Below are 24,648 nucleotides of genomic sequence, written 5' to 3'. Positions count from 1 at the left end.
ACTGGTATGATACGGCTACTTACATCCAACTGACCAACCACTGCCCCATATATCAAACCAAATCAAACAGAAACTCATTCACCCTTAGGCCTTTCATGGGTACTGACACTCACAACAGTAGCAAAAAGGAAGGTTTTAAAATACTACAAGTTCTGCATGTCTTGAATGCAGTCTGTCTGTCCTATGGTAAGAACTGCTAATAGGGAGCCTAACCCGTAGACAGCCTTCCCACAGAGTAAATTAGACTTGGCTACATTTATTTTTATTACTTACAAAGAAAATGTTCTTTATCCTCCTCAAGAATTGCATCAGTTGATACCCAAAGGCTGCATTTCTGGATAAAATTTATACAGTATATCTCAATACAGGACATTCAGGACATCAACAGAGCTTATCTATTTTTTCTTTCGTTTTAAGAAAATAAAGTCTCCATAATAAAGCGATTATAAACCTTAAGGAAGTAGTACACAGGAACCAACAAAACACAGACTATTTGAATCTGAATATTTCCTTAATGTCAAAAAACTTTTAAAAGAGAATATGCTATCAAGAACAAAAGTAATTCACAGTTACAAAAATACATACATATTTGGAACATTTATATGCTGATAAATTTCATAATTCAAAACCAATATAAACCGTGAAAATGGTACATTGTTTACAATCCCAAACCTTAAAAGACACACTTTTCTTCCTAGAAGTGATGATCACTAAGCAGTAAAAAACTCAGCTTGTAATTAAAAAAAGGGAAAAAATACCTGAAAGACACCAAAAGAACCTCTGATTAGGGGAAAGTACTGTGCTGTGTTGTACAAATGGAGTTCGTGGAATACCTAGGGCAAGAGAAACAAAATAATCCAAAGAGTGAACACATACTCACATTTTTCAGAACTTTTACTATTACAGATGCTAACGTAATAGAGTTGTACCTCAGGAAGCAGCTCTGTGAGCTCTGATGTAAGAGAGAGAATAAAATCTGTGACAGGGTGAGTGGGATTAGGCTAATAATGGTTTCATGATTAATGGAAGTGTGACTAAGACTAGAAAAGACTAAAACAGAAGCCTACAGTCCACTGCTATTCCACGGCACTTAAACTAGTATGTTATCTGGCACTTTAGGAATGATGCGTATTGTCAAATCTTTTGACCTGTTGGTGCATTAGAGTTCCTGCAAGCAAACAGAATACAAAAGACAAACTATTTTATTCTCAAAAATATACAGTTCTTTGTATTATTTTATTGATTTTAAAGTGCATAAAGCACAAATCATTAGGTAGCTTTCTTGACTTTTTTTCTTTCTTGAAAGAAGAAACTGCCAACTGGAAACTGAGCAGTCTGCTGAATAAATGAATTGAAAAACAATGAAGTATTAATTGGAATTAAAAATACTACCTTGAAAGTCTTACAGTCTTTTCCATTTGTTCTGATAAACTACTTGCAGAAGAAAAAAATATTTGTACAATTAAGGACTACAAATCATCCCCAAAGAATCACTCATTCAGCATCTGTATGGTAGCATTTTCATAAACATACATCTTTCATCACAAAATATTGAAAACACTTTTTCTCATTTTCTTACAGAATCCTCCGTTATGTCGCTATTTTCTCCTAGAAGTTTTGTACTTTTATCAACAACTGCAAGTCCAATTACTGATCTTGGTTCYGTTGTACTGATTTTAAGGGAGACTTTCTCAGATGGCTTCACCTTATCTTTGCTCCAAGAGATTTTAATCTGGAAAAAAGCAGAAAATGGTACTGGTTTAAATTAAACCATGATACTTACAGTCAGCCTACAACTGAGGAAGCATTTTTAACTTAATCAGCTATAGTTAAAGACTCCGGATTTGCAAGCAAACATGACATTTCTTAAGACCTCTGCCTAGGACCTCTTGAAAATTACTGTGACACTCGTTTTGTTGTCTTGTTCAATTCCTTAGATTGGTGGGAAGTTTGGATCAGCATCCAAAGTCATTTCAATGAACACTTAGAATAGAACCAGCAACTTCTTCAGCCACAACATATACCAATTTCTATAGCTAAGGGTAGTAAAAGAAATGCTTTCTCTGTTGATTAGTGTAGAAGAAAGCATATAATGAATTTTGAGAAAGGCATTTTGGGGGAAAACTCCAGCCCTCAAAGATTCCAGCTAATGCTTTTCCTCGCTACTGTGTCAGATGACCATATAGAATTTCAGTTTAAGATGAATAATTTTATTCTTTCCTTCAGCAAAAAAAAAAAATGCTACTATAAGCCTTGAGATGGAATCCAGCTCCACACTAAAGACACCTACATTTAGCCATTTACATTTAAAGTTCAGTGTTAAAGCTTCCAGTACACACAAAAAATTCAAAAGAGAGAATGGAGACTAGACAGCAGCTCAGCTCACCATGAAGCAGAAATCCAAAGGAAGGTGAAGAAAATAGTTCTACAGGTCATACTGACTGTATCAGCTGAGGAGAGGATTCAGTTACATAGACACTGGCATTTATTACCATTTSAGATCTTCAAAGATATACAAGACATCTACAGTGGAATTCAGGCAGAATATCCTTAAAACTATACTAAACTCCTCTGTTTGGGCCCCTGAATCTCCATAAAGGGAGTTTAGACACATAGCTCACATACAGGCATCAGGGATGAGACTCGGTCATCTGAAAAGCACCTGAAACCATTTGAGGTGACCCACAGGATGCTCTCTGACCCTCAGCTCCCTCTCTAGAAGTCCACAGGTCTCCCACAGTACCTGTGAAACACCAACTGGTCCCATGATAATATTTTAAATGCCCTGTGGCATTTCAGAGAACACTAGATGCCTTTGCTTCAGCAACTGAATGGTTAGGTCCTTTCACGTAAACATACATATTTAGGTGTCTCAGTCTACAGCTCAGTCTTATCCTTCYTCCGAAAAATCCATGTAAGGAGTTTTTTTTTTCTTCCTGACACATTCAGTATGAAAATTCTAGAGCAACAGCAAATACACCAAATATTGGCACCATAAATGGGATTAGCACCATGTGCTTCACTCTAAATGGGACATCAAACGGGCAGTGAAAAGGTTTGGTTCTGTGTAAAGGACATTGGGACACTGCAGCTCTGCATTTTTCATTTTACCAACGCATTTCATTTTTGTAAACACTTTGAAATTTTGAAGACTTTGAGAACAGTTCTTTCCTTAKCTCACATTTTTTCATTATGTAATCATCGTAGCAAATACAGTAAAGTTGATATTTATCCTATAATTTATCCTCTCAATTTTCCAAGAAAATTATGGTGGTGTTTTTCATCCATGAACTACATTTAATCAAACTCATATTTTCAAGATCAGACCTTATCGCTTTGCTGAATAATATACTGTAATCTTAATTTTGAACAATGCAATCAGTGGAAAGATTTCCATTTGTTTCCAGAAGGGTGAATCAAACTGCTATGCTTTGCTGTTACAAATATCTTTATGTCTCTATCCTAAAACTCCCACACTTAAACRAAGTTACCATATCTGTTTTTAGTTTATTTAGATTCTTCAGACACTGCTAAATAACCACCAAACGTGTCCCTGCAGCTCTRTAACCCTACTGCTTCTCCACTTCCTTATTCTGTGATAGCAACACTCACATCCTGAGAATGGACAAATTATGAAAGGAATGGAGAACAAATAACCACTCTGCACACATGAATTAGCCTCCCCACTGATGTATGGTTCTAAAAGAAATGTTAAGCTTCCACAGAAGAAGAATTTGAACCCTTCATGAGTCTTTGGGTGGTCTTACCTGTAAAAAGTCAAAGTTAGCCTTTTATTTGCTTAAAGGACAAAATCTCATCCTGATAAGTAAACGAGGAAATCAAATAATTGCTGCAACAGTAGTTTTCCCACTCCTTTTCAAGCCTTTTTGAGCTAAAGGGCTCATGGCCACATGAAATATTGAGCATGTTCACTGACCACACAGCCAAAAAAGCTGCCTCTGTGCTTCCATAAAGAAAACTAGGATAACTCACGGSTTACTGAAAGAAGGCCCTTTTGCAAAGTCTCCTCAGAAAGACTGAGCAGAAAATGCCAGTTCTGCTCTGTTTTGGGCTCTCTTTGGTCATACCTCATACTACATGACCACTCTCTGATTAGAGTAAGGTCTTCTTAAACTTTACAGTTCCATACCTATAGCACTTGTGAATATCCTTCCCCTACATTGGTTAGAGCAGTCTTTGGCTTAGTAATTGACTAAACCAATATGAGAGGACATTTTTTATCTGTTTATGTAGAGCGCCTAGGTCTAGTAGAAATTTCTTTCAGATATGAAATAGCCCTACATTTATAGCTGAACTCTAGCTGTACTGGTATTATTAAAAAAATCTTTTCACGGACTCATACAAATCTCAGACTAGATCCACAATGAGAATGATTTTGTATTTACAATCCTATGATCCAAACTACTGCCTAGCAGGCAAGAAACACACAAAAACACAATCTCAGACTCAAGTTCAATATAATTACCTTGTCCAAAACAGGCTGAACAGGGATAGTGAGAGCATCATTTACAATTACTCCAAGTTCATCAACATAGAATACAAGTATGTACGCCAAGGGAGCCCAGGAGTTTTCTGCTGTTAAAGTGAACGTTGTGGAAACCTTTGTGCCAGAAGCCATAATTTGTTCCTTAGATATCACCTGAAAGGGAAAAGTGAATCACACAACCTATTGGTAACTCAATATGCGATAAGCATTGCAACTCCTTCTAAAAGCAAGTGTTAAAAGAAAAGTCATATAGCTGTAACATTTTCAAAAAAACTCAAGGGTTACATCTGTGAGACTGGGTATCAAGCAAGGAGAGAATGTAATATTTAAATACTAGAAATAGATATTTTCCATGCTTTAATTCCTATATCGCTACAGACAAGTGAAGAATTACAGGGATGAGGACACGGTACAATATGAGCTATGAGAATATAGAAATGCAAGAACAAAATGGCTGGTCATATGGGTCATCCACAGCAGCATTTGAATTTGGATCAGGTATACAATTTTGAAGCAAATCTCCAAAACATTCGTACTTACCACACTTTAGTTCACATCATGAAGAGTGTGACCTGGGGCCCACTAATATGCTCCAGCTGGTTACAGGCATTTGGTTAACCAGATTAGATCAGTGCTAGTGTGAAGCTCTCTCAAAACACCTACAGTGCAGATTTCAGGCCCACAGCATCATTTTCTTTTCATTTTAAATCTGTTCCAGTTGGACCATATCACTTATCAGTGAAGAGAACCATGGAGGGTAGTTCTCTGCTTTTGACTGCAGGCACGTAATTGTTCCTCTTAAGTTTCCAAATTGATTTTTTCACCAACAACCTTGATCATAACCTCTTTCCTTCAGTGGCTAAAAACTACAAAGCCAGTTTACGCCTACATGTTCTGCCAGAATTTCTGCCAGAACTCTTTATTACTTCCATATTTAGCTTCATATATTTATAGAGAAATAACACCTAACTAATATATCTATAAAGAAAAAAAAAATTAACTAAGAAAGGAATTATTTGACTCAAACAATAAGATGTGGAAAGGGCACTGTTTATTTACAACATCTAGGTCAATAGAAATGTTGATAGTAACATGGCAGAAATTATAAATTCACATATATACAGATATATAATCACATAAGCACACTAGTATATGGGAGAGGGTTGTAACTTTCCATATTTTTGACTAGCATTTTCAAAAAAAAAACTATTTAATATAAACCACTTAAGTAATTAATTTGGTAGGAAAAGCTGTTTTGTGGATGCCTTAATTTAAGATCTTCATTTAAGAGCTAAAAGAGCTGCAAATCTCTCACCTCAGACAACCAAAGAAGAATAGATCAGATATTCATGTCATTCCTAAAATAAAAGGTATGCCTCCAAATTTCATTTTTTTCAATCTTCTAAAGCATTTTTCTCCTTTAGAAAATGCACATGAATGCCCTCATTTTATATTGTTCTAAAGATATTATATTGCTTACTCTGCTTACTATTTGATAAAGAACAATTGCAATTATCATGATCATTATGATTTAGACTGTCCACAAGATATGCATGTGTTAAGGATGGGATGGGAAACTGGCAATGGTGTAATAAACCCTTCAATCCAAATCCTGTAAGATACAATTCAGGAAAACTAATGATAAAATCACAGTCATTACCTAAGCCATTTATTAAAAAATGCTTCCTACTGCATATAAAATGCAGTTTCCTTAACATTGCAACTCTGCCCACTGGACCATTTGTTTTCTCATCAGGCAAATCTTCTCCTCATCCTGTGTTCACAGCACAGACTTTCATCCCTATCAGTCCCTCAATCTGCAGAGAGCCTTCAACAACCATCTGCTTCCATCTGCACCCCCAGAACATGCTGGCAAACCCCTGCTTGGGCTGCTCCCAGCCACTTCTGCCCCTTTTCCCATCCCATAAGGCTTTCTACGCAGTTAAGAGACAACGACAGGAGTACTGTTATAGTTTCACCTTGCTTTACACATCCATAATCAGAGATAACCCAATACCCAAAACAGACACTTCTAGAAAGCATTGCTAGAGCTAGCTGATGGAGCCACTCTTTTGAACAAAGATCATCCTAGCAGCAAAGTGGAGTATGGGCCGTATATCAAAGCAGAGGAGAAATGCTGAGTTTATCTAATTTTCAATCATATTCCATTCACTTCAGTATCTATGAGGTTGGTAAAAATCATCTTGAATTGTAAACATACGTAAAATCAATAACTYACCAGATAATGAAACTCTTTTACTGGCTTGTTGCTTGCAATACTCAGCTGAAAAGGTTTCCCAGCCTAGGCAAACAGTAGGATTGATATGGATGAGTATGGGAACACGATGAGTAACTTGAACTGTTCTCACCTTGGCAAGTTCCATCTCAGACTGTTACCTTTACATCCTGGCTGTTCATTTTAATCTGGAGATAAGTCTGGCTGGGTGAGCTGAACACATCATAAACACCTACGTCGGTCTTACTACTGAGGAACTCTGCCTGTAAGAAAAAAAAAAAAAAAAAAAAAAAAAGTTCTTAACCAAACTGTAAAATCTGAGATGTTCACATTCACATTGCTGTTTGAAAGCAGCACAGTACCGTAACCTTAATGTCAGCACAGAAACACTTCACTGCTCTGAGTATCTGTTTCTTTCCCCCCCATCCACTATCTTGGTGCAATTGTTTAGATGACATTCAGATTTTAAAAGCACTGTGTCTCACAGGGCCTGACACTTTGTTCCCAGCTCTGTTTGCAAAACAAATAGGAAGTAAGATAAATAATAATAGGTGATTCTGTCAGCTGTTGCAGATAGCAGGAACAGTGTATCACATTGATCGCAGTCACAGCCTGCTCAGTCTGGTGTATCATTGTTCCAAAGTAGCATATTACAGACAATACCTGAACTCTCAGATTTTTTGTGCTAGCCAGAATTGGAACCTCAATATCAATAATTCCATTTTCCGGGACAGTGTAATTCAGGACATGGACCGTCTTATTACTCTCCTCTGTTGCCTCGTTTTCAAGGTAAGAAAGTGAAGAGTGGTCAAAAACCAGGTCTGACTGTTGGGCAGTGACTGTGACAAGATTCTGTCTCTCTTCAGTGGTCAGCTGGTTGCTATCAGAACGTGCCACCTTTAGCTAAAAACAAGAAAGAAAATATCCATTAAATAGGATAAAACTTCAATCCATGATGAATAATACATATTTGCACTTACGACATCATGTCAAGAAAACAAGGGTATCCTCAGATTTCTCACATATCTTTATTCTTAATCCCTTGAGAGCACTACAAGTAGGCAAGCCATCCAAGAACAAAACTTGCCACAATAATTCCAGGGAATAAAGAGAAGGGAAAAAAAAACAAATGGAATGGAAAAGGTGACCTGCCTTTCAGCTCTTCCAGTTACAACTCTTCTGATGAAAATGCTTTTCTCTCAGGTAAAATATGCATATACTACCTACAGCTTGAATATTTAATTTTATCACTTGTTATTTCTTGCCCTGACAACTTAACATTAGCCTAACATTACAACATGTGTAGGTTAACATGTTAGACAAGCAGAGATGATACTGAGTCAGATGTCTTTACAGATTCATCAAAAGGACTGCAAAAGAAAAGACTGAACTCAGGCCCCAAATGGACACAGTCTGTGACTTTTTCACTCCAAAATCTATCAATCAGCACTAGGAATTGCATCAACTTTTATTCCCCCACTCAAGCAGATTCTTCTTCATAGTATAATCCTTTTGCTTTACACAGTCCAAAAAAATCAACTGCTACATTTGTAAACATCAAATAAATGCTTCCCTTTTCTTTCTCGACCGAAAAGTCTGTCACCTCATTACTTCTCTTACTCTACCATTATTTTTCTGTGCTCTTCAGGTASAGCATATACAGACCTCCAGTTAATAATAACAGCAGAAACTGTCCTTCATGCTCCTCTGGGAACAAAACTGACATTCGTTTCTTCCATTTCAGATACAGCTTTGCTAAATGCCTCAGTTCCCTACAGGCTCATCTTTGGAAGACAAGAAGGAAGTAGATCAAAGCTAAAGTCACACTGAGATGCTGGAAAGAAAAAGGGCCAAATCCAAAGACCCAAATGATCAGGCCAAGAGAAAGGTATGGCTTGAGCCAATCTACTCTGAATTGCCTCTTCAGTTTTTCATTTTGATATTTAGGTCTGCTTTCTATGCAGTGAAGACTCTGRTTGTCTTCAAGAACTGTGAGGTCTATTTCCTTTTTCAAATGAACAAAATGCAGTGATGCAATATGAAACCTCTGTTAAATGTAGAAATATTGAATGTAGACCAGGACAGCACAAAGAACATGTAATACTTCTGTGGCAGGACTACCGGTGGGACAAGAAAGACAACAAAATGCCTGAAGGAGACACTTTCAATTGAGGGCAATGTGGTTTAATGAATTGTACTCAGTTTTGCAACATTGTTTAGTAACATAACTCTAAAGCAGTAGCAGAAACTGAAAAGATTTCTCTTCCTTGAGAATGTTGACAAACTACATTCAGATATATCCTGCCAAGGCTACAGCATTTCCTGACATGTTATTCTTTTCTAGTGCAAGTGCCACTAAGTTTAGTATTTACCAAAATGCATCATGAAAAAGAGATGATTTGAAAACACATCTATAAATCTATAAATTACACTTAAAAATCTGAGGCAAATTTTGGTATCTAAGCAAAAGTATAGGAAAAAAACCTCCCATTTGTTTACATACAAATCATAATGAAATAAAAGCACTCACAGTAGCTATGAAGTTCAGAGAAGGTTTTATTACTCTAGAGTAGTCCATAAATTCAATAAAATAGTCACTTTGCTTTGGAAATATGATGACACTTGAATTTTGGGAGATTCCTGTTGGATAATTGAATGTGTTTAGATAACATGGTTTTACACATACATTTCTTTAGCAGCAATATTCTTTTCTGCCTATATTCTTCAGACAATTCTATCATACTTTGCACTGTTTCTACTTCTATTGCTCTCTACCGCTCCAGCTAAGTATCAGTACAGAGGTGGCATACATACTGCCTCCACCCTATACTAGATAAATACACTGCACAACACTCTACTCCACACAGACTGTGTCAGAGTATCATACACCTGACAAAAGAAAAGAACTTAAGAATCCCAAGTCAGACAGCTTTAYCTTAATGGGATCTCTACAGAAAGTCTGCTGAAACCCAGTTTCTAGGACTGGCAGAAAWGCATACAACTTTATCTTTTTTTCTAATATGTAAATTGAAAAGTCACATGAACCCCAGAAAGGCTCAGTTTGCAAATCTGCCTGTCCAAAAGACAGTGAAAAAGACAACGAATGACATGTGATCAGCGAACTCTTCTATTAATGTGGTTTACAAACAAGTAATGCAAGTTTATGATCAGACTCAAGTTTGTAAGACTCCTATCAATGCTAGTAATTCTTTATGCCTGCTCTTCTCAGCAGAAGTGATCACTTATTGGCCATCAGCCTCCATCTGAACAAATCTCTTGGTTATTTAATAAATCATTTAGCATAGAACTGTACTCAGCTAAATTAACAGCTGGTTAAACTCTTTAATATCAAGATAAGTAACAGTTGAGATAAATGTATACAAAAGGTTAATATATCCTTCAGCACACAATACTTTTCCTGGTATTTCTAAGCCTTTCTGTATATTATAAGAGCCCACTAAACTCTTACAAGATGGCCTACTCCATAGATCTCTCAAGGAAGACATCACACAGCAACATACCTGTAAGCGACTCAGTAACTACAGCTGTAATTTCTATCGGCTCTCTGTAATCAGTGTCATGGTGGTGCCATGACTGATCAGCATACAAGTCTTGCAACATAAGTTTGCTACATGTAACATTCACAGATCCGTTAATCTGCAATGCAGAAAAAAAAATGTTTATCAAACCACCAAAATCAAGTACATCTTTTTACTTACAGCAAATTATTTCTAATTGAGTTCTGCAGTTCTCYTCATGTGAATTCTGGAGTGTCAACACCAGAAAATTCTGAATGCTAAACTTTAATATTTGCTTTTAGTAATCATTCTCATTAAATCCAGTTTAGTAATCACTCTTATTAAATCAATTAAAAGTTCATTACTGTTTAGAAAGAGAAAATTATCTGTTGTTTTTATGTAATTACTCAGATCTACAGTGCCAGAGCACTAGTATCTATGTTGCACAGAAAAATAAAATCAACAGGTCCCTGGGAGCTAAACTCTATCTAAATTCCCAAAGCTCATGCTTTCTGTAGGCTAAGTGCTGCCGAAGGCCTGAAGTCAGCCAAAAGAAAACACCAGACACTGTTTAACAGGAATTGTAGCTTTTTTAAATGCAGTCCACAATTTAATACCAAAAGACCTGATTTTGCAAAAGGATGCCAGGAATCTATCATCACTTTAAGTCTTTAAATCAAAACTGCATGCTTTTTTAAATGTCATGCTCTAGCACATGCCTAGCCCAGTAATTACTGTGAACAATTACTATTTAATTAGTAGGCAAAACTCTTCAGTCTCTACTAAGTTAGTGTTCTACCTAGACAATTTTATAGGTCTCTTCTGGCCTTATAATGTAAGGCTATGAGTACAGCGGTATATACAGAGCCAGGGAACATTCCTGGGTGCTGGAATGCTATCACCTATACTGGTAGGATTGTTCCTGGAACGTTTTTTCACTGGGGCCAACTAGCACTCTCCGAAACAACTTCCAGGCACAGTTCAACAGAGGACAAAGCCAAGTATCAGGCAGTTTGAATGCAGCCGTTTTGCTCTGGAAAACAAGAGCGTTTAATACTCTTCATGCAAGTCCCTCCATATACTACGCCAGCTGAACGCAGCGCTTGAGAACAGTTCCAGGCACATTTAACCTACAAAAGCAGACATTGCCTTAGGCTCTACATCACTATAAGCTGTTAAAAAAAAAAACTCACCTCCATTGTTTTTGTTACGTTTTTCTTGTTTGTCCAGTAAGAGACAGAAAGGCAAGTGACTGTTACAGTTCCCTTCACTGGCTTTCCATATGTATACCTGAAACATGTCAACCACAGTCAAACAATCCACTGCTTCAAGGGCCTGGCTGCCTTAAGATTCTCCAAGGCAAAAGATTCTGATAAAATGTTTTTTCCTTGGTCTCAAATATGACTAGAATACATGTGCACTTTGAAACATGAAGCCTTCAGCAGGGACCAGCTTTTTGACACTGTAGACAGCAGCCCCCAAAATGGAGAGTATACACAGAATACAAGTGCTGCCCTTTCCTTAACAGGAATTATAGAAATCTACTACTATTAAAGAGCTGTGCAATGCAGGTAAATTAACCACATTTAACTAAGCTGGAATACAATATTCTTGTGTCAGAATAAGAGTTACTTTGGCACAGCTATTCTGGAATGGCTTTCACTTTCTGAAAAGAGATACAGAGAAAAAAACAACATTGTCAGATATTTCATTTTGTTATTTCACTGTAATTAAGGATATCGGATTCACAATAAAAGAAAAAATGTCAGCTGGAAGCAAGTTATTGAATAGAATATCAATGCAGTATAATAATCAATAGGCACCAGAAATAAAATGGGATGTAGGAAGTGAAAGTGTTACGCTTCTCAAATGCTGCTAATACAAAATGAGAAATCCTGAGACACTTATCTTCAAATTATTTAATAATCATAGTGCAAAACAAATCATAGTATTCTTATGTGGCAAACAAAGCTTCTAACTCTGGTAAATCTGAAAACGGTAACATATTCAGTTCTCAGAATGCCATTAGTAAGCTGCATCCAGTCAGTGAGGTAATAAAATTAAAATTTTACACAAATGTCTCCAGGTTGTATGCAAGAGAAGCTATTAAATTACCAGATTCAGACCTTTTAGAAGAGACAGAGAAAGGGAAAAAAAATTTTTTCAAAAACATTGTTTTGCATCTAGACTGTAGTCTTTCTGAGAGGACCTAATCACAATAATAAGCTACCATTACCCTTGAAATGCAGGTGTCACTGAGTGGCATCCCTATACTTATCTTGCCTCAATCTAATAATATGCCAGACATGAAAAACGGAAAGGTTGTATGACCTCTACAGCCTAAAGGACATGTAAACTCTTTGTGTACCGAGATACCGTATCTGTAAAAACAGTCACCAGCGACGGAATTACTCCTTATAAAAAAATCATGGCGTATCAGTAAAACTTTGGCACTGCTGCTACTCAGTCTCAGTGAATTCACTTCCATCCAAGTCTGTATTTATTGCAGCAGATAGATAAATTTTCAAATGTCTTACTAGCGCTCTAGGAAGGTGACAGGTAACCTCCAGAAGACCAAAACAGCTAACAACAATAGAAACCAAATGCACACTGACATAYACTAGACTCCAAATGCAAAGCAGAATGTGAAGAAAAAATTAGGAAAAGAGTACCCTCTTTTAAAAACTGTACAAATCTAGACTGTTTATATTGTCAGGTAAAATTGCCCAATGGAAGGGACAGGAAGCTTTTTCATTTAAGTCTGAACACATCATTTAACTAGCTTCTAAATCAATCATTTCTGCTTTTCACTTACAAATGAAGTGTTTAGAAAAGTAAGCATTTTTACAGAACTAAACTACCATAAAAAGATCTTTTTTTCCAGGTTATCTTGGATGAATTTTTCAAGTTGCTTTGTTCATCTCTCATCTTTCCAAAACAAAATTAATTTTCATTTGAGATTAATGTATACCGAGTTTTTTGTCTAAGTACTTGTTTAGTTGAAAAATAAAATTTTATTCATATGGTAGTCTACAGTAAAGTCTCTTCTGAATTTCTCAATATTTATCAGGCATAGTGTTTTTGTTAGGCAGAAGTCTATACTTCTTTCTTAAACTCTATTAGGATAGGAAGAATGTGGCTAAATTGGAACAAGAAGCATATGCCTAGAAGTGTCCATAATTTTTCAGTTGGTCTAATAAAATATAGTTACTCTAACTACAAACATTGACTTGACAGACTGGAGAACATCATTAAAGATTAAGAAGAAAAAAATGCTTAAAATTATAAGCAAAAAATCATGACACTATGACTAAGACAATAAAAATAACTTGATCATAGTCTAGAAATACCTCTACCCAAGTAAAAAGTTGTAATTAAAAGTTTGTTGAAGATCTAACAATGTTATAAGAAGATCAACTAACTAGAAATGGAAGTCAGGTAGCTAACTTAGATTAGAAAGCCCTTTTTAGCATTCTAAACCCAAATTTTTGTCTTGACACCTACTGAGATACAATTATCTTAAGAGTGAGGGTGACATTGGTATCAGTGATTTACTTACTTTGCAGTGACAACACCAGTTATGTCTTCCTCTCTCAAAGAGTAGTATAACGATGTTTCTATCATGACATCAAATTTTGGTAAAACTGAAAAAAATTATGAAAAATATTAAATTCACAAAAGAAAGAATATCTAATTTTTTTAAGTAATATAGGTAGTTCACTGTGATACAGTGAAGACTAGCAGTTTCCTAAAGAATGTAAGGTAAGATATGCTTTTAACCCAACCCAGTGCACACGTAAGACCAAGACCGCCTGTTGAAAGGAAATACCAAGCAATACAAGAGCTGCCTGCAAAAAAAGCCTGTATTATTGAATCATAAAAATGTCTCAAGCCAAACTGGCAAGGGAAAAAGAAAATTTTAGCCTATTCAGCTTTTATACAAGCATTGGTAAGCTTCAGGATCAGACATTATGCAGACATTTTGGAATGAACACACTGCCTGCATAATCCTGGGAAATCAGGGACAGTAACTATATCTCATATGCTTAAGATAAGTATTTTAAAGATTGCATGACATTCAGACACTATAGTAGTAGGTCATTGTAACAGTCAAAGATAAACAGGGTTACTGATAAAATGATGATGTTCTTCTCAGGACAGAGAGTCAGTCTCAGAGAAGCAGAAGACGGGAAAGTTAAGAGTTTCCAGGAGTACTGAAAAGGTTCATGTTAGCCAAGGGAAGCCAGTCACTCTCAGCTCTAAATTTATGGAAATGCTAGGTTCTTCAAACATGTATTTCAGATCACCTCTGTCAGGCTCTTGCACCTGACTTCCTAGAGGAGCCTTTCTTTCTCCACTGAACTATAGATGCAGACCAGGGAAACCAGTTTTGCTTCGCTAAGATGAACCACAAGGAATAACCCCGGGTTCAGTATTTTACTGACACTAGAATCACTTTGTTATTTTTATTTAAATGAACGTGTCAATGGATATAGCACCTGATATTAATGTTTTTGTCACATCTAAAATTCTACAGTTTGGTTACTACTAAATGCACTTAGGCARAACTTACCATATTCCATCACTTTAAATCTTTGATAATGAACTTGACCCTATTGAAAAAAATATATAAGAAGGTACATAAAATTGTGGTTAGATTAGCAAGTTAACATATCTTTTAGGCTCAGCTGCATGCATRTTTAGGTTAAATTATAATGCTGGAATAACGTGTAAATGTAAATCATGACTCAGCCATTATTATTACACGTGGCTCCTATGAGAGCCAGTAGTGTGTATTCGCACCATGGGAGAGCRTAGGATCTGGAACCTGATACACAGCAGAGTCCAAGTGTACATAAAGGCCTCAGGGAGTTTCTGCCCACAATCTGCAAGACAATCTACATAAGGCGGATTTCTATATAAAAAGTAAACATGCAGACTAGCTTAAAACTAACCAGCCTAAGTATTCACAGTAATCATGGTGAACCATGGCTGAACTACCAGTAGTATCTTGGCAAGCTCATTTAAAATTAACTCAGGTGTCCCTAAACAAAAGTGAAGTCCCTACATACAATGCCTTTTGTAGAAGATGAGACCAATGCAAAACATGTAAAATCTTAACTCTCTTCATTTACTCAAAAACAGGTAAGATTTTATTATGAACTCCAGTGTATACTAACTTCAGCAGAGATAACCTATGGTTGTAGCTTCCTTTTTTTTTATATTTGTTAGTTAAAAATCAATGTTAAGAATAAACAGCTATAAAATATACTAGAGTTGGCCATGGTCTCTATTTTCTTATTTTTCTATTTTTTTGCTTACTCTCTGATTTTCTTCAGGAGAATATCTAATATCATATTCACATATTCCGGCATATTTTTGAGATGTGACACATTAGGCTAACAACAGCACATTGTTGAGAAATTAAAGTTTCTTCACTCTCTTTACCATTTAAAATTCAGCAGGTATTTTTGTTCTTAGGTAAAATGACAGTTGACGCAAGCAGTCATATTACTCACCCACATAATCTTTGCTTTTTATTTTCTTACTCTATTGTTCCTCTTTGCTAAAGTGAGAGTAATTCTCACCAAACATGTAAGGCATTTGTCTGAGGATATATAACTCTTGAAGGTTCAATGATCTTTTACCACATCACGCCAAAAGCTCTCATCAGCAGGGTAATGGCATGAGGTGATTCACCAGTAGTACCTGGAACTGGAACTCTGAATTGGAGCTGACCTACTTGACCTACACCATAACTGTATTTGAAACAATGATCAAATACTCTTTCATAAAGATTTGTTCATCACTAATAGCTCAGATTGCTCCTCATTTAACCACACCTGACACATTAATACATTCTTTTCTGATAAACAATATATCAGTTAAACACATAAAGACTAAAATAGTTGCTAGCACAATACATCTTGTACCCTGGGTCTTACTAATCATTTAATATTTCCTGTGCAATAAATAGATGATGTTCTTGAAGGAAAGTAAATTACTGTATATGAATAGAATTACTTCTAATTAGTCCTACCTGAGGAAAAAGAATTTCAGGATGTTACCTATGAAATTTTCATGCCAGCATCCATCCAAAAATGTAAAATAATATAAGGATCTGGTATAAACTTTAAGGGTTTGGCTTTAAAATAATGAAAAATAGAATTATGTAAGAGAATGTACTGCCTTGTCCCAGATCTCGTGACTCAGTCCAAAACAGTTTTGTGCCTAGTTCGGATGCAGCCAACTTGAACGGAATCCCCAGCCCTCCCATTTGGTGAACCTGAGGAAGGAACGGAGGCTAGACTGGATGGAGCAACGGTCCCAGCGATCACAGCAGCTTCCGAGCTCAGAGTGGATGTTCCAGTACAAAGACTACTTCCCTGCTGTGCAGGACGTCAGGCCACAGAGGAGAAGCAGCCAAAAAGAATCKCAAATCTCAGGCATGACAGGAACAGAAGGCGAACGAAAGGGCTCATTCCCCATTATTTACTTGCTCAAAGGGGAAAATCTGAGCTCATCTGGACTGGAATGGTTTAAGAAACCAGTTCCCAATGGACAGRAAGGGAGTGGCTAATTTTGAAAGTTTATTTTGTCTCTTTGCTTAAGACTCTCTAGGAAACAAGAAAGATCAAGATGGACAAAAATCTGTCACTGGGAGCTGTCTATTTTAAAAGGTTAATATCACTAGCTGCTGTTCRACTGCATGATGAAGTTATGCTGATGTGGTGCTCAAAAATCTGATTTTTCCTGTGATTGTATCAAAGAACAATGCAGCCCCTACAAGCTACTAAATACACTGCGGTTCCTCAATGAACAGGGTTTGAAGTATGGGGCAAAAAAGGCCAAACATGSTATACTAAAGTTTATCAGGCAGTGTGTGAGAAAACTGCTTTATGTTCCTAGAGTCTGAAACCTCATGGTCCTCCAAGGACATCCTCTGAGAAACACCTTGCAGAAGAAGTAAATGACAATAAAGGCATTTGGATATTGTAAAAGATAGTCCATACTAGTCTGAAATATATCACTTTATGGAGTTAGTCCTTCTCTGAAAGAGGTAAATGAATTCTGTAGCCTCACTTATCAGCAGACTTTATCCTGTCAAGACTTTTCAATGGAGGTGAGTGTGGCCCGAGAGGATTAGAGTATGTTCCGAGAATTCCTGTGGGTGAAACTTTCAGACCTGGATTCAGGATGGCAACAAATTGTAACTGATTTCTCTTAGCTGACTTTGCTAAATAACATCAAAAAACGAAGTTTCTTATAATGTATGTCTATACTTTTCCTAGAAGATTTCTATCAAAGTAAAAATCAGATTGCCTCAATTATCAGCTAATAATTTCATGATTAACTCACTGGTCACCAAAATAGCTACCATATTTATATTCCCACATTTGAAAATATACATGCATATTCASCTGTCTTTACATTAGTGCAGATTATAGTCCTTACAATGCAAAATGCTACACTACTAACATGCAGTTCACAATCAGATTCTTAGGAAAATGACATGCAGAGAATTTATCTCATGTCTGGTTCTTTACATTCTCTACTTCCAACACCAAATATATATATATATATACACACACACACATATACACACATACATACATACATATATATGGTCACTCTTGCTGCTAGGCTCATGAGCAGAGCATTACTCCAGGAAGTAGGATAAAAAGGCACCTCCCATAAAAATGAGCTTTTCTTTCACACTAGCATGTAAGTCAAAAAAGCTAAGAGAAGTGTAAGCAGTAGATAAAAAAAGAGATTAAAGTGAGATTAGAGCTCTTAACTCCAACCCCTCTAAAAAGACAGCTTTTATGACAGAAGCAAAATCACAGATTCATAGTACAGGGCAAGGAAAAGACCCTAGTCAWCTAGATGATCTGCCCGCCAAGCCAAATTTCTCACTAATGCACACTTTTCAGCCAAATTGGTTCCAAATAGGCTAAGTAATAGCACTTCAATCACTTCACATCATTTTACTTCCTCAGGGCAGGGCTGTCTCTCTGGTAAACATTGTTCAAATACTTTGGAGTTTAAGTTGTTAAACCAGTTTCCAGAAGTGGTGGCTCCTGAGACAAGTGTTTAATTATAAACACAATCCAAGAGAGACAACATTTTTGGACTCGGACAGGAAAACAGTGCGATGTTTATTCCATTTGTTTCCAGTGCTGCTTTATGCTATTATAGTTTACTCTTCCATGCCTCCTCCTGCTTCTTAAACATACTCATCCTTCCAGACTACTGTCACTTTGCTCTAAATCTGCACTGCTTAAACCACAAAATGTCCATCACATTCTGTGCATGTTGCCCAGAGTAAATCCATCAATCAAAAAATTAGTGCCAAAAGGAGATGTATATAAATACTCTGAGATCATGAGGATGATAGACTCTCTCTGCATTTGCATCTTAGATGCTGTAGACCCTGACATACAAGGATCACTAACAACTGAGGTCCAGATTTTGCTTTCCTGTGATGAACTTGTTCCATCTGAAGTCATTTGGATTAGATAACAAGAAAGGTAAAGCAATTTTTCTCCAAATTTTTACTTCCTCTTGGCAATCGAAAGTCTCTGAAACTAATGTGGCCCATATCCTTTTTTTTTTTTTTAATCTATTTTTGACCCATGAGTCACAAGTTACATCAGGAAAGACTAAAGACTACAGGTGTGTTCTTACTGACTTTGCCCTGAAAAAGCAAAATGCTGGCTCTTTTCTCTCTCTCTCTCTCTCTCTCTCTCTCTCTCTCTCTCTTTTTTTTTTTTTTTTTTTTTTTTTTTTTTTTTTTTGTGATTATACTGCCATCTCCTGGTCAACGTTAGCAATATTTGCTTTGTAGCTGACTAAATAGATTTTTATCTAGACAGAATTAAAATCATAAAAACATCTCATGATCACTTGATTTTCATGCTTTACTGTCTTATGCATTAAACAACTTCCAAAAAAAATTCTGCATGAATTCCCACACTTCTGTTCAAATCCAAAAACTAAGTAGAGTCCTACTAACTCTGTTGGTTAGAGCGTGGTGCTAATAACGCCAAGGTCGTGGGTTCGACCCCCATACAGGCCACTCACTTGAGGGTTGGACTAGATGATCTCCAGAGGTCCCTTTCTATGATGATATTCTATGATTCTATTAATGTCACCAGTATTCACACTATCAGTTCCTGATTAAATATCAGTGCTCATTTAAGAACTACTGAATACACAGAAAATCATAGAAATTTTATTTATAGACTAATTTTGAAAGAGGAYGAAACTTTTTAAAGTAATGATATAACCTCAAAATCATTTGAGCAAATGTGAAATCTGTAGTTGATCCAACAGTAAGACATAACAGATCACTACAAATGCAATAGAACATATATAAAACCCAGAAAGTTAAAAAATTAAAGTGTACAGGATATAATCAATCCAAGTTGATTTTAAAAGTTGTTTTATAACTGAAGTTTTTTAAAAAAATAATAGTTTTTCAAAAATATTTTCAAAAACCCTCATTCCAGCTGAAACTTCATTAATCTCCAACATTTCATCATAAATTTCCAAATAACAGCTTCCACCAATTAGGTTATAAAATGTCTTATACACAAGAACAACTTTTGAAGAAAAATGCCTACTAATAAAGTTCAGCAACTAAAAGCCTTTCAGCAGCAGGCTCCATAGCAGGAAATAAAGTTATCCAATTAAAATAAAAGATGGAGACTTGGGAAGCCGACTGTAATGACTTGTGTTGAGTTTTCTTGGAACAGCTGTACTAACACCCGGACCCTTATAAAAAAGGTACTACAGGATGGTTAATAGCAGCAAGCAGTCAGAACCTGGTTTAAAATGAGGTTCAGCAGCAGTATTTCCAGGAATTCAGATTCTGCACACTAGGGAACTAATCTGTAATGAGTGGGAGGCAAGTGTTATTTACTGACTTAGCAACGACACTTTAAAGACAAGAGTGAAACCTCAGGTGGAAGTTTGGACGTAAGACACTTTAAAACGAAAAGCTCAGGCTCTGACATCAGGATAGCCAAGTCATGCAGAGATCAGGCTCAGTTTGCTACCTGAAGGTGTTCCTGAAGTCCTAAGTAGATTCAAAAGCTTTGCTGGTTAGGGATACTGCGGTCCCAGGGCTAGCAATACTAGCTAAGGTTAGACAGCTGTATCTACAAAAGTACTGAGCCCCACTGAACCGCAACACAGACACATCCTACGCGTTCCTTAGCGCTAAATGGAAGCTCTCAAGGACTTTTGTTACCAGGAATGGACTAGTGAATCTATACAACTTTATATGAAACAGGAAAACTTGTAGATCCCTTGAATGGCAGGTTCAGAACAGCTAAGAATATCCAGGCAATAGCTAGAAATATCCACTGAGTGATCTCAGTTACTCGTCAGCTTTCAGTGACCACTGAGTAGATTTCCATCAACCACTGTGGAAACTTAAATGCTTAGTGTAACTTACATACAGACATGTACATGCTGTAAATCTCCAACTGAATCCCACTCGATATGACTCCCCGTACTTCAGGGCAGAAGCTCACTTCTAATTAACAGAACTATAGAGAATTTCCCATCAGCTAAGTTGTTCTTTTCCTTTTTCTGCAAGGTTTATTACATTTTTCACTAATCCAATAGTTTAACATGTTACCAGAAAAAGAATAGTGAGATAACTCATTAAACAAATTTAGTATAACACAGTATCTCTAAAATTATTTAACATACTCTGTACACATCACAGCCTTTCCAAGACAGTTTTATGTAAGACAGTTTTGTAATGTGTAGGTGCAGGCTATCACACAGAGAAATTGTACAGATCACTATGCCATTATATTCTTTTAATTTAGAATTTGAAAATTGAAGTAAAGCAAATATGAATTTTGGCAGGAAAATAATCTGAAAGAAAGCAATGTAAGCTTCTAGGTGTGGGGATTTGGGTTGCTGTTATATTCCCACAGGATATACACAGTGAGAAAAAACTTTTTTTGGGGCGGGGGGGGGTGCGGGGGCTTAAAGCCTACAGAGTTTTGTGGGGGTAATATACTGGTCCTTCTCCCYTCTACTTCAATTTTCAGTTCATAGAGCTTAATGACTGAAGTGTGCATTTACCCTGATCTCCTTTTACCACAGGTTTGGTTACTGTAGTATTCAGTTGAATCTTCCAGAAATGCAACCATTCTCAGTGCTAAAAAAATCAGGTAATAGAGAAGTTCTCACTTCCATTTGTAGCTTGTTCCACAGACTGAGAGTTTCACTGATGAAAGACTTCCATAAGCCAAAGTAAATTTGTTTGACTTTAGTTTCCAGTAACTGGTTCATACTCTATCTTCCTCCACTAGTTTAAAAAGCCTTTTAAAACCTGCAATGGCATTCACACACTGTAATCAAGTAATCTTTTGATTCTTCTGATCCCTAGTCAATAAATGAAACATCCACAGTCTCCCTTTATGCATCATGAAGCCGCCTTCTTAGACTCTCTAAATTCTGTCATCAGTTTATATTAGAAAAGCACCCTGAGTGAGTGATGATCACCCAATAATAAATCCRTATCTTCTTTGGCAGACTTTATGTATCTTACATCAGTATTTTTCATTAAAATTTACTATAATCAAATCCCTTGCAAAAATCTGTTACAYCAGTGAAGCTACCTTATTAATCAAATCCATAATAGCCTTAAAGAATTTAATTCTTTAGCAGCTGAATCCCAAATCATCTTTGTCACTATTTTTCTCAGGACTCATGCCAGATGACAGATCTGTAGTTTCCCAGGTTACCTCACCTACTCCTTTCTGTTAAGAACATATTCTTCTTCTGCTTGTCTTCTAAAATCTCATACACATTCTGAATGCGTAGAACCAACATATCTATTAAATGCTTCTCTCTCTGCCACATAATTGCTGTTTCCTCATGTTACTGGGTTCTGCCACTGCTGGAATTTCTTTTGTTACCAGCAAATTTAAGGAAATCATTCATACTTTTATTAACCATCATGTTTTCCCTGGGATCCTTACATTTTCTAAAAATATTCAAGACTTTAGACTTTCTCATTTGATTTCTATTTATTTACTTCAATTTTTTTCCATTTATTAAACATCCAAATATTAACCACTCCCTTTGTCAACAGAAAAAAAAGAAATTTATCTCTCTTCTATCCAAGTTTACCTTGTCCCAAGAGAGTGTTCTTGTTAAATGTACCAAAAATGTTTTATAGCACCTGTCTGCTGAAATTGTTTCCTGTAACAATGGTGAATAGAGGAAGATATCCAATTTGATAGCAGTATACTGTTTGTCCCGGGTATTCTTCATGCTGCTGGAGTATTYGTAGCTCTATTAAGGACCCCAAATGTTTCATTCAAGGCCACCCTAAGCACTATAGCAAATCCCTAAGCTTTAAAAATTTAGTAGTAAGGAAGACAATTTAATTGAAATAAAATAAAGACAGTCTAGGAATGGCTTGACCACAGTAGATTTAACATGAACCTAGGCCAATATCCAGTTTTTGGCAATGGTCAAGACTGAACACCTAGCGACTTGTATCAAACAGGGCTAGCAGGTAGTGATCCTGTGCTCTCCACGATATTCTCCCAGCCTCTGCCCACCTGTGACACAGGGGCCTCCAGAACCAGTGCTTTCGATTTAACAGTTTTTAATGGATTTTATTTCTATGAATTTGTCCAGTCACTTTCTGATCCCTTCTGAACTTTCAGGATTCACAGCACCCTCTGGTTAYGTCCTGGGTAGTTTGTTCATGCTGTTTTCATTGTTTTGAAATTGCCTTTTAGTTGCTTCACCTGGTGCCCTTCTAGGCTTTGCACGGGGAAAGAGAGTGAACTAAATGTTCCCTGCTTACCTTCTCCTAGCTACTCATGACTTAGAAGACATTCTCACCCTGTCATCTCTTCTCCGGGCTCACTGACATTCACTAACCCTTCATACTACATATTGGACGGCTAAAATTTAGACTACTACTCCTATGATCTACTAAGATTTCAATTCACACTTCACTTGTCTGTTGTCTCACAGTTGTGTCATTAGCCCAGATGAAATCTAACACACTTTTTAATTTTATAATATTTTTTCCCAATTTTTTGTTTGTTTTCTTCCAAGAGAGAATGAGTCAAATCCTGAAAACAGCTGCTGCAGTTCCTTGAGCAGTGTCCACCTGACTTCAGGATTATTCATGACTTAGCAGGAAATCCACACAGAACTTCACAAACATTTTTTTCTCTGTCAAGAAAGCTGCTGAAGAAGCCCACTGCTGTTACCAGCCTTTCTGAGTCACACTTCACTGCTCCCTGAAATGTGTGTACGCAGCTATGAATGAGGCCGTCCTGTGAATCCCATCAGTAACCTGGGCTGGGTTAGCCAAAGAAAACATAGAGATGCTTTTAAATCTGGGTCACTTCCCTGATGCAGTTTGCATCTTTGCCTCATTACAGCTGTCTCAGCAGGACTGAGAAGCCGTTGAACAGCAGCACAGGGACAGGAGGTTACATATGAGCCCCAAGTTCAAACCAGCTTTTCTTCTTCTGCCCCAACAGCTGCCCATCTTGTTAGGACATAAATCAGTCCTGCTGGTACTTGCCAAATGCCTCTGAATGGCCATTGCAAGCCAATTCAGAAATGCAGTTCTCAAATTATAGGCACTTAGAGCAACACACAGCCTTGAACTACTAAAACTCYAACTATTTTTACAACCTATTTCACAGTACACCATGAATGCATACATTAAATGGTGTACTGATAAAACATGGTGGACTGATAAAACCCAAAAGTATCAAGAGCAACACACAAAGTAAATCACATCAATTTTGTTATGCAATATTTCTGGTATATTATTCATTTCATTTTGCATAATTCATTTGCTCTCAGTAATGCTTCAGTCATTGTGAATTGCTGAAACACCGCTAAAACTAGACAAACATCTACAAATGACAGTTATGTGGTTCCACATCCCTTGGGACACTGACTGACCACATACCAGGGCACAAAGAATTTCTGAATATTCACTTAGCAAACACAAACCAACAGTGTCTTACTTAAAAAGGATTTTAAAAAAAAATATTTCTAATATTCCATAAGATCTTTTATATTAGTATTTAAAACTCTCACTTTTTAAATAATATTCACATTTTCGAATCAATACCTAGATCTCAGGATAAAATATGTATGCTTTTACATTTTTTTCTTATAAAACCATACAGTATTGAAAACCTTATGAGTTTTGCTTAGTTTCCTTGGGTTTGGGGTGCAGGAAGGATTTTCTAATCTCTTGGCCCTTAATAACTTCTGGTTTTGCTTCACCAAAGCACATCTCAACTCAGTTTTATTCACAATTGTAGAGAACATTGACTGGGGGTGGGGGGGAAATCTCTATAAACTGGCAATGT

The 24,648-nt window shown here is 36.6% G+C and overlaps 1 protein-coding gene across 1 annotated transcript in view; it reads right to left on the bottom strand.

The window, feature by feature from the left end:
- The window catches only part of CD109 (CD109 molecule), an 87,783-nt gene that overhangs the window by 38,392 nt on the left and 24,743 nt on the right, over positions 1 to 24,648 (bottom strand). Inside the window, exons 6-17 of the mRNA XM_085316050.1 lie at positions 14,835 to 14,874; positions 13,821 to 13,905; positions 11,455 to 11,551; positions 10,265 to 10,400; positions 9,274 to 9,383; positions 7,407 to 7,646; positions 6,905 to 7,006; positions 6,747 to 6,809; positions 4,487 to 4,660; positions 1,580 to 1,732; positions 759 to 833; positions 274 to 334 (exon numbers count right to left, since the gene is read on the bottom strand). Coding sequence (XP_085172176.1) covers positions 274 to 334; positions 759 to 833; positions 1,580 to 1,732; positions 4,487 to 4,660; positions 6,747 to 6,809; positions 6,905 to 7,006; positions 7,407 to 7,646; positions 9,274 to 9,383; positions 10,265 to 10,400; positions 11,455 to 11,551; positions 13,821 to 13,905; positions 14,835 to 14,874 — 1,336 coding nt within the window. The remainder of the gene's footprint in view (positions 1 to 273; positions 335 to 758; positions 834 to 1,579; positions 1,733 to 4,486; positions 4,661 to 6,746; positions 6,810 to 6,904; positions 7,007 to 7,406; positions 7,647 to 9,273; positions 9,384 to 10,264; positions 10,401 to 11,454; positions 11,552 to 13,820; positions 13,906 to 14,834; positions 14,875 to 24,648) is intronic.

Source organism: Rhea americana, unplaced genomic scaffold, assembly GCF_003343005.1.
Source record: "Rhea americana isolate MKP2758 unplaced genomic scaffold, rheAme1 scaffold_45, whole genome shotgun sequence".
NCBI classification, from domain to species: Eukaryota; Metazoa; Chordata; class Aves; order Rheiformes; family Rheidae; genus Rhea; species Rhea americana.
This window is presented reverse-complemented; position numbering and strand designations above follow the sequence as displayed.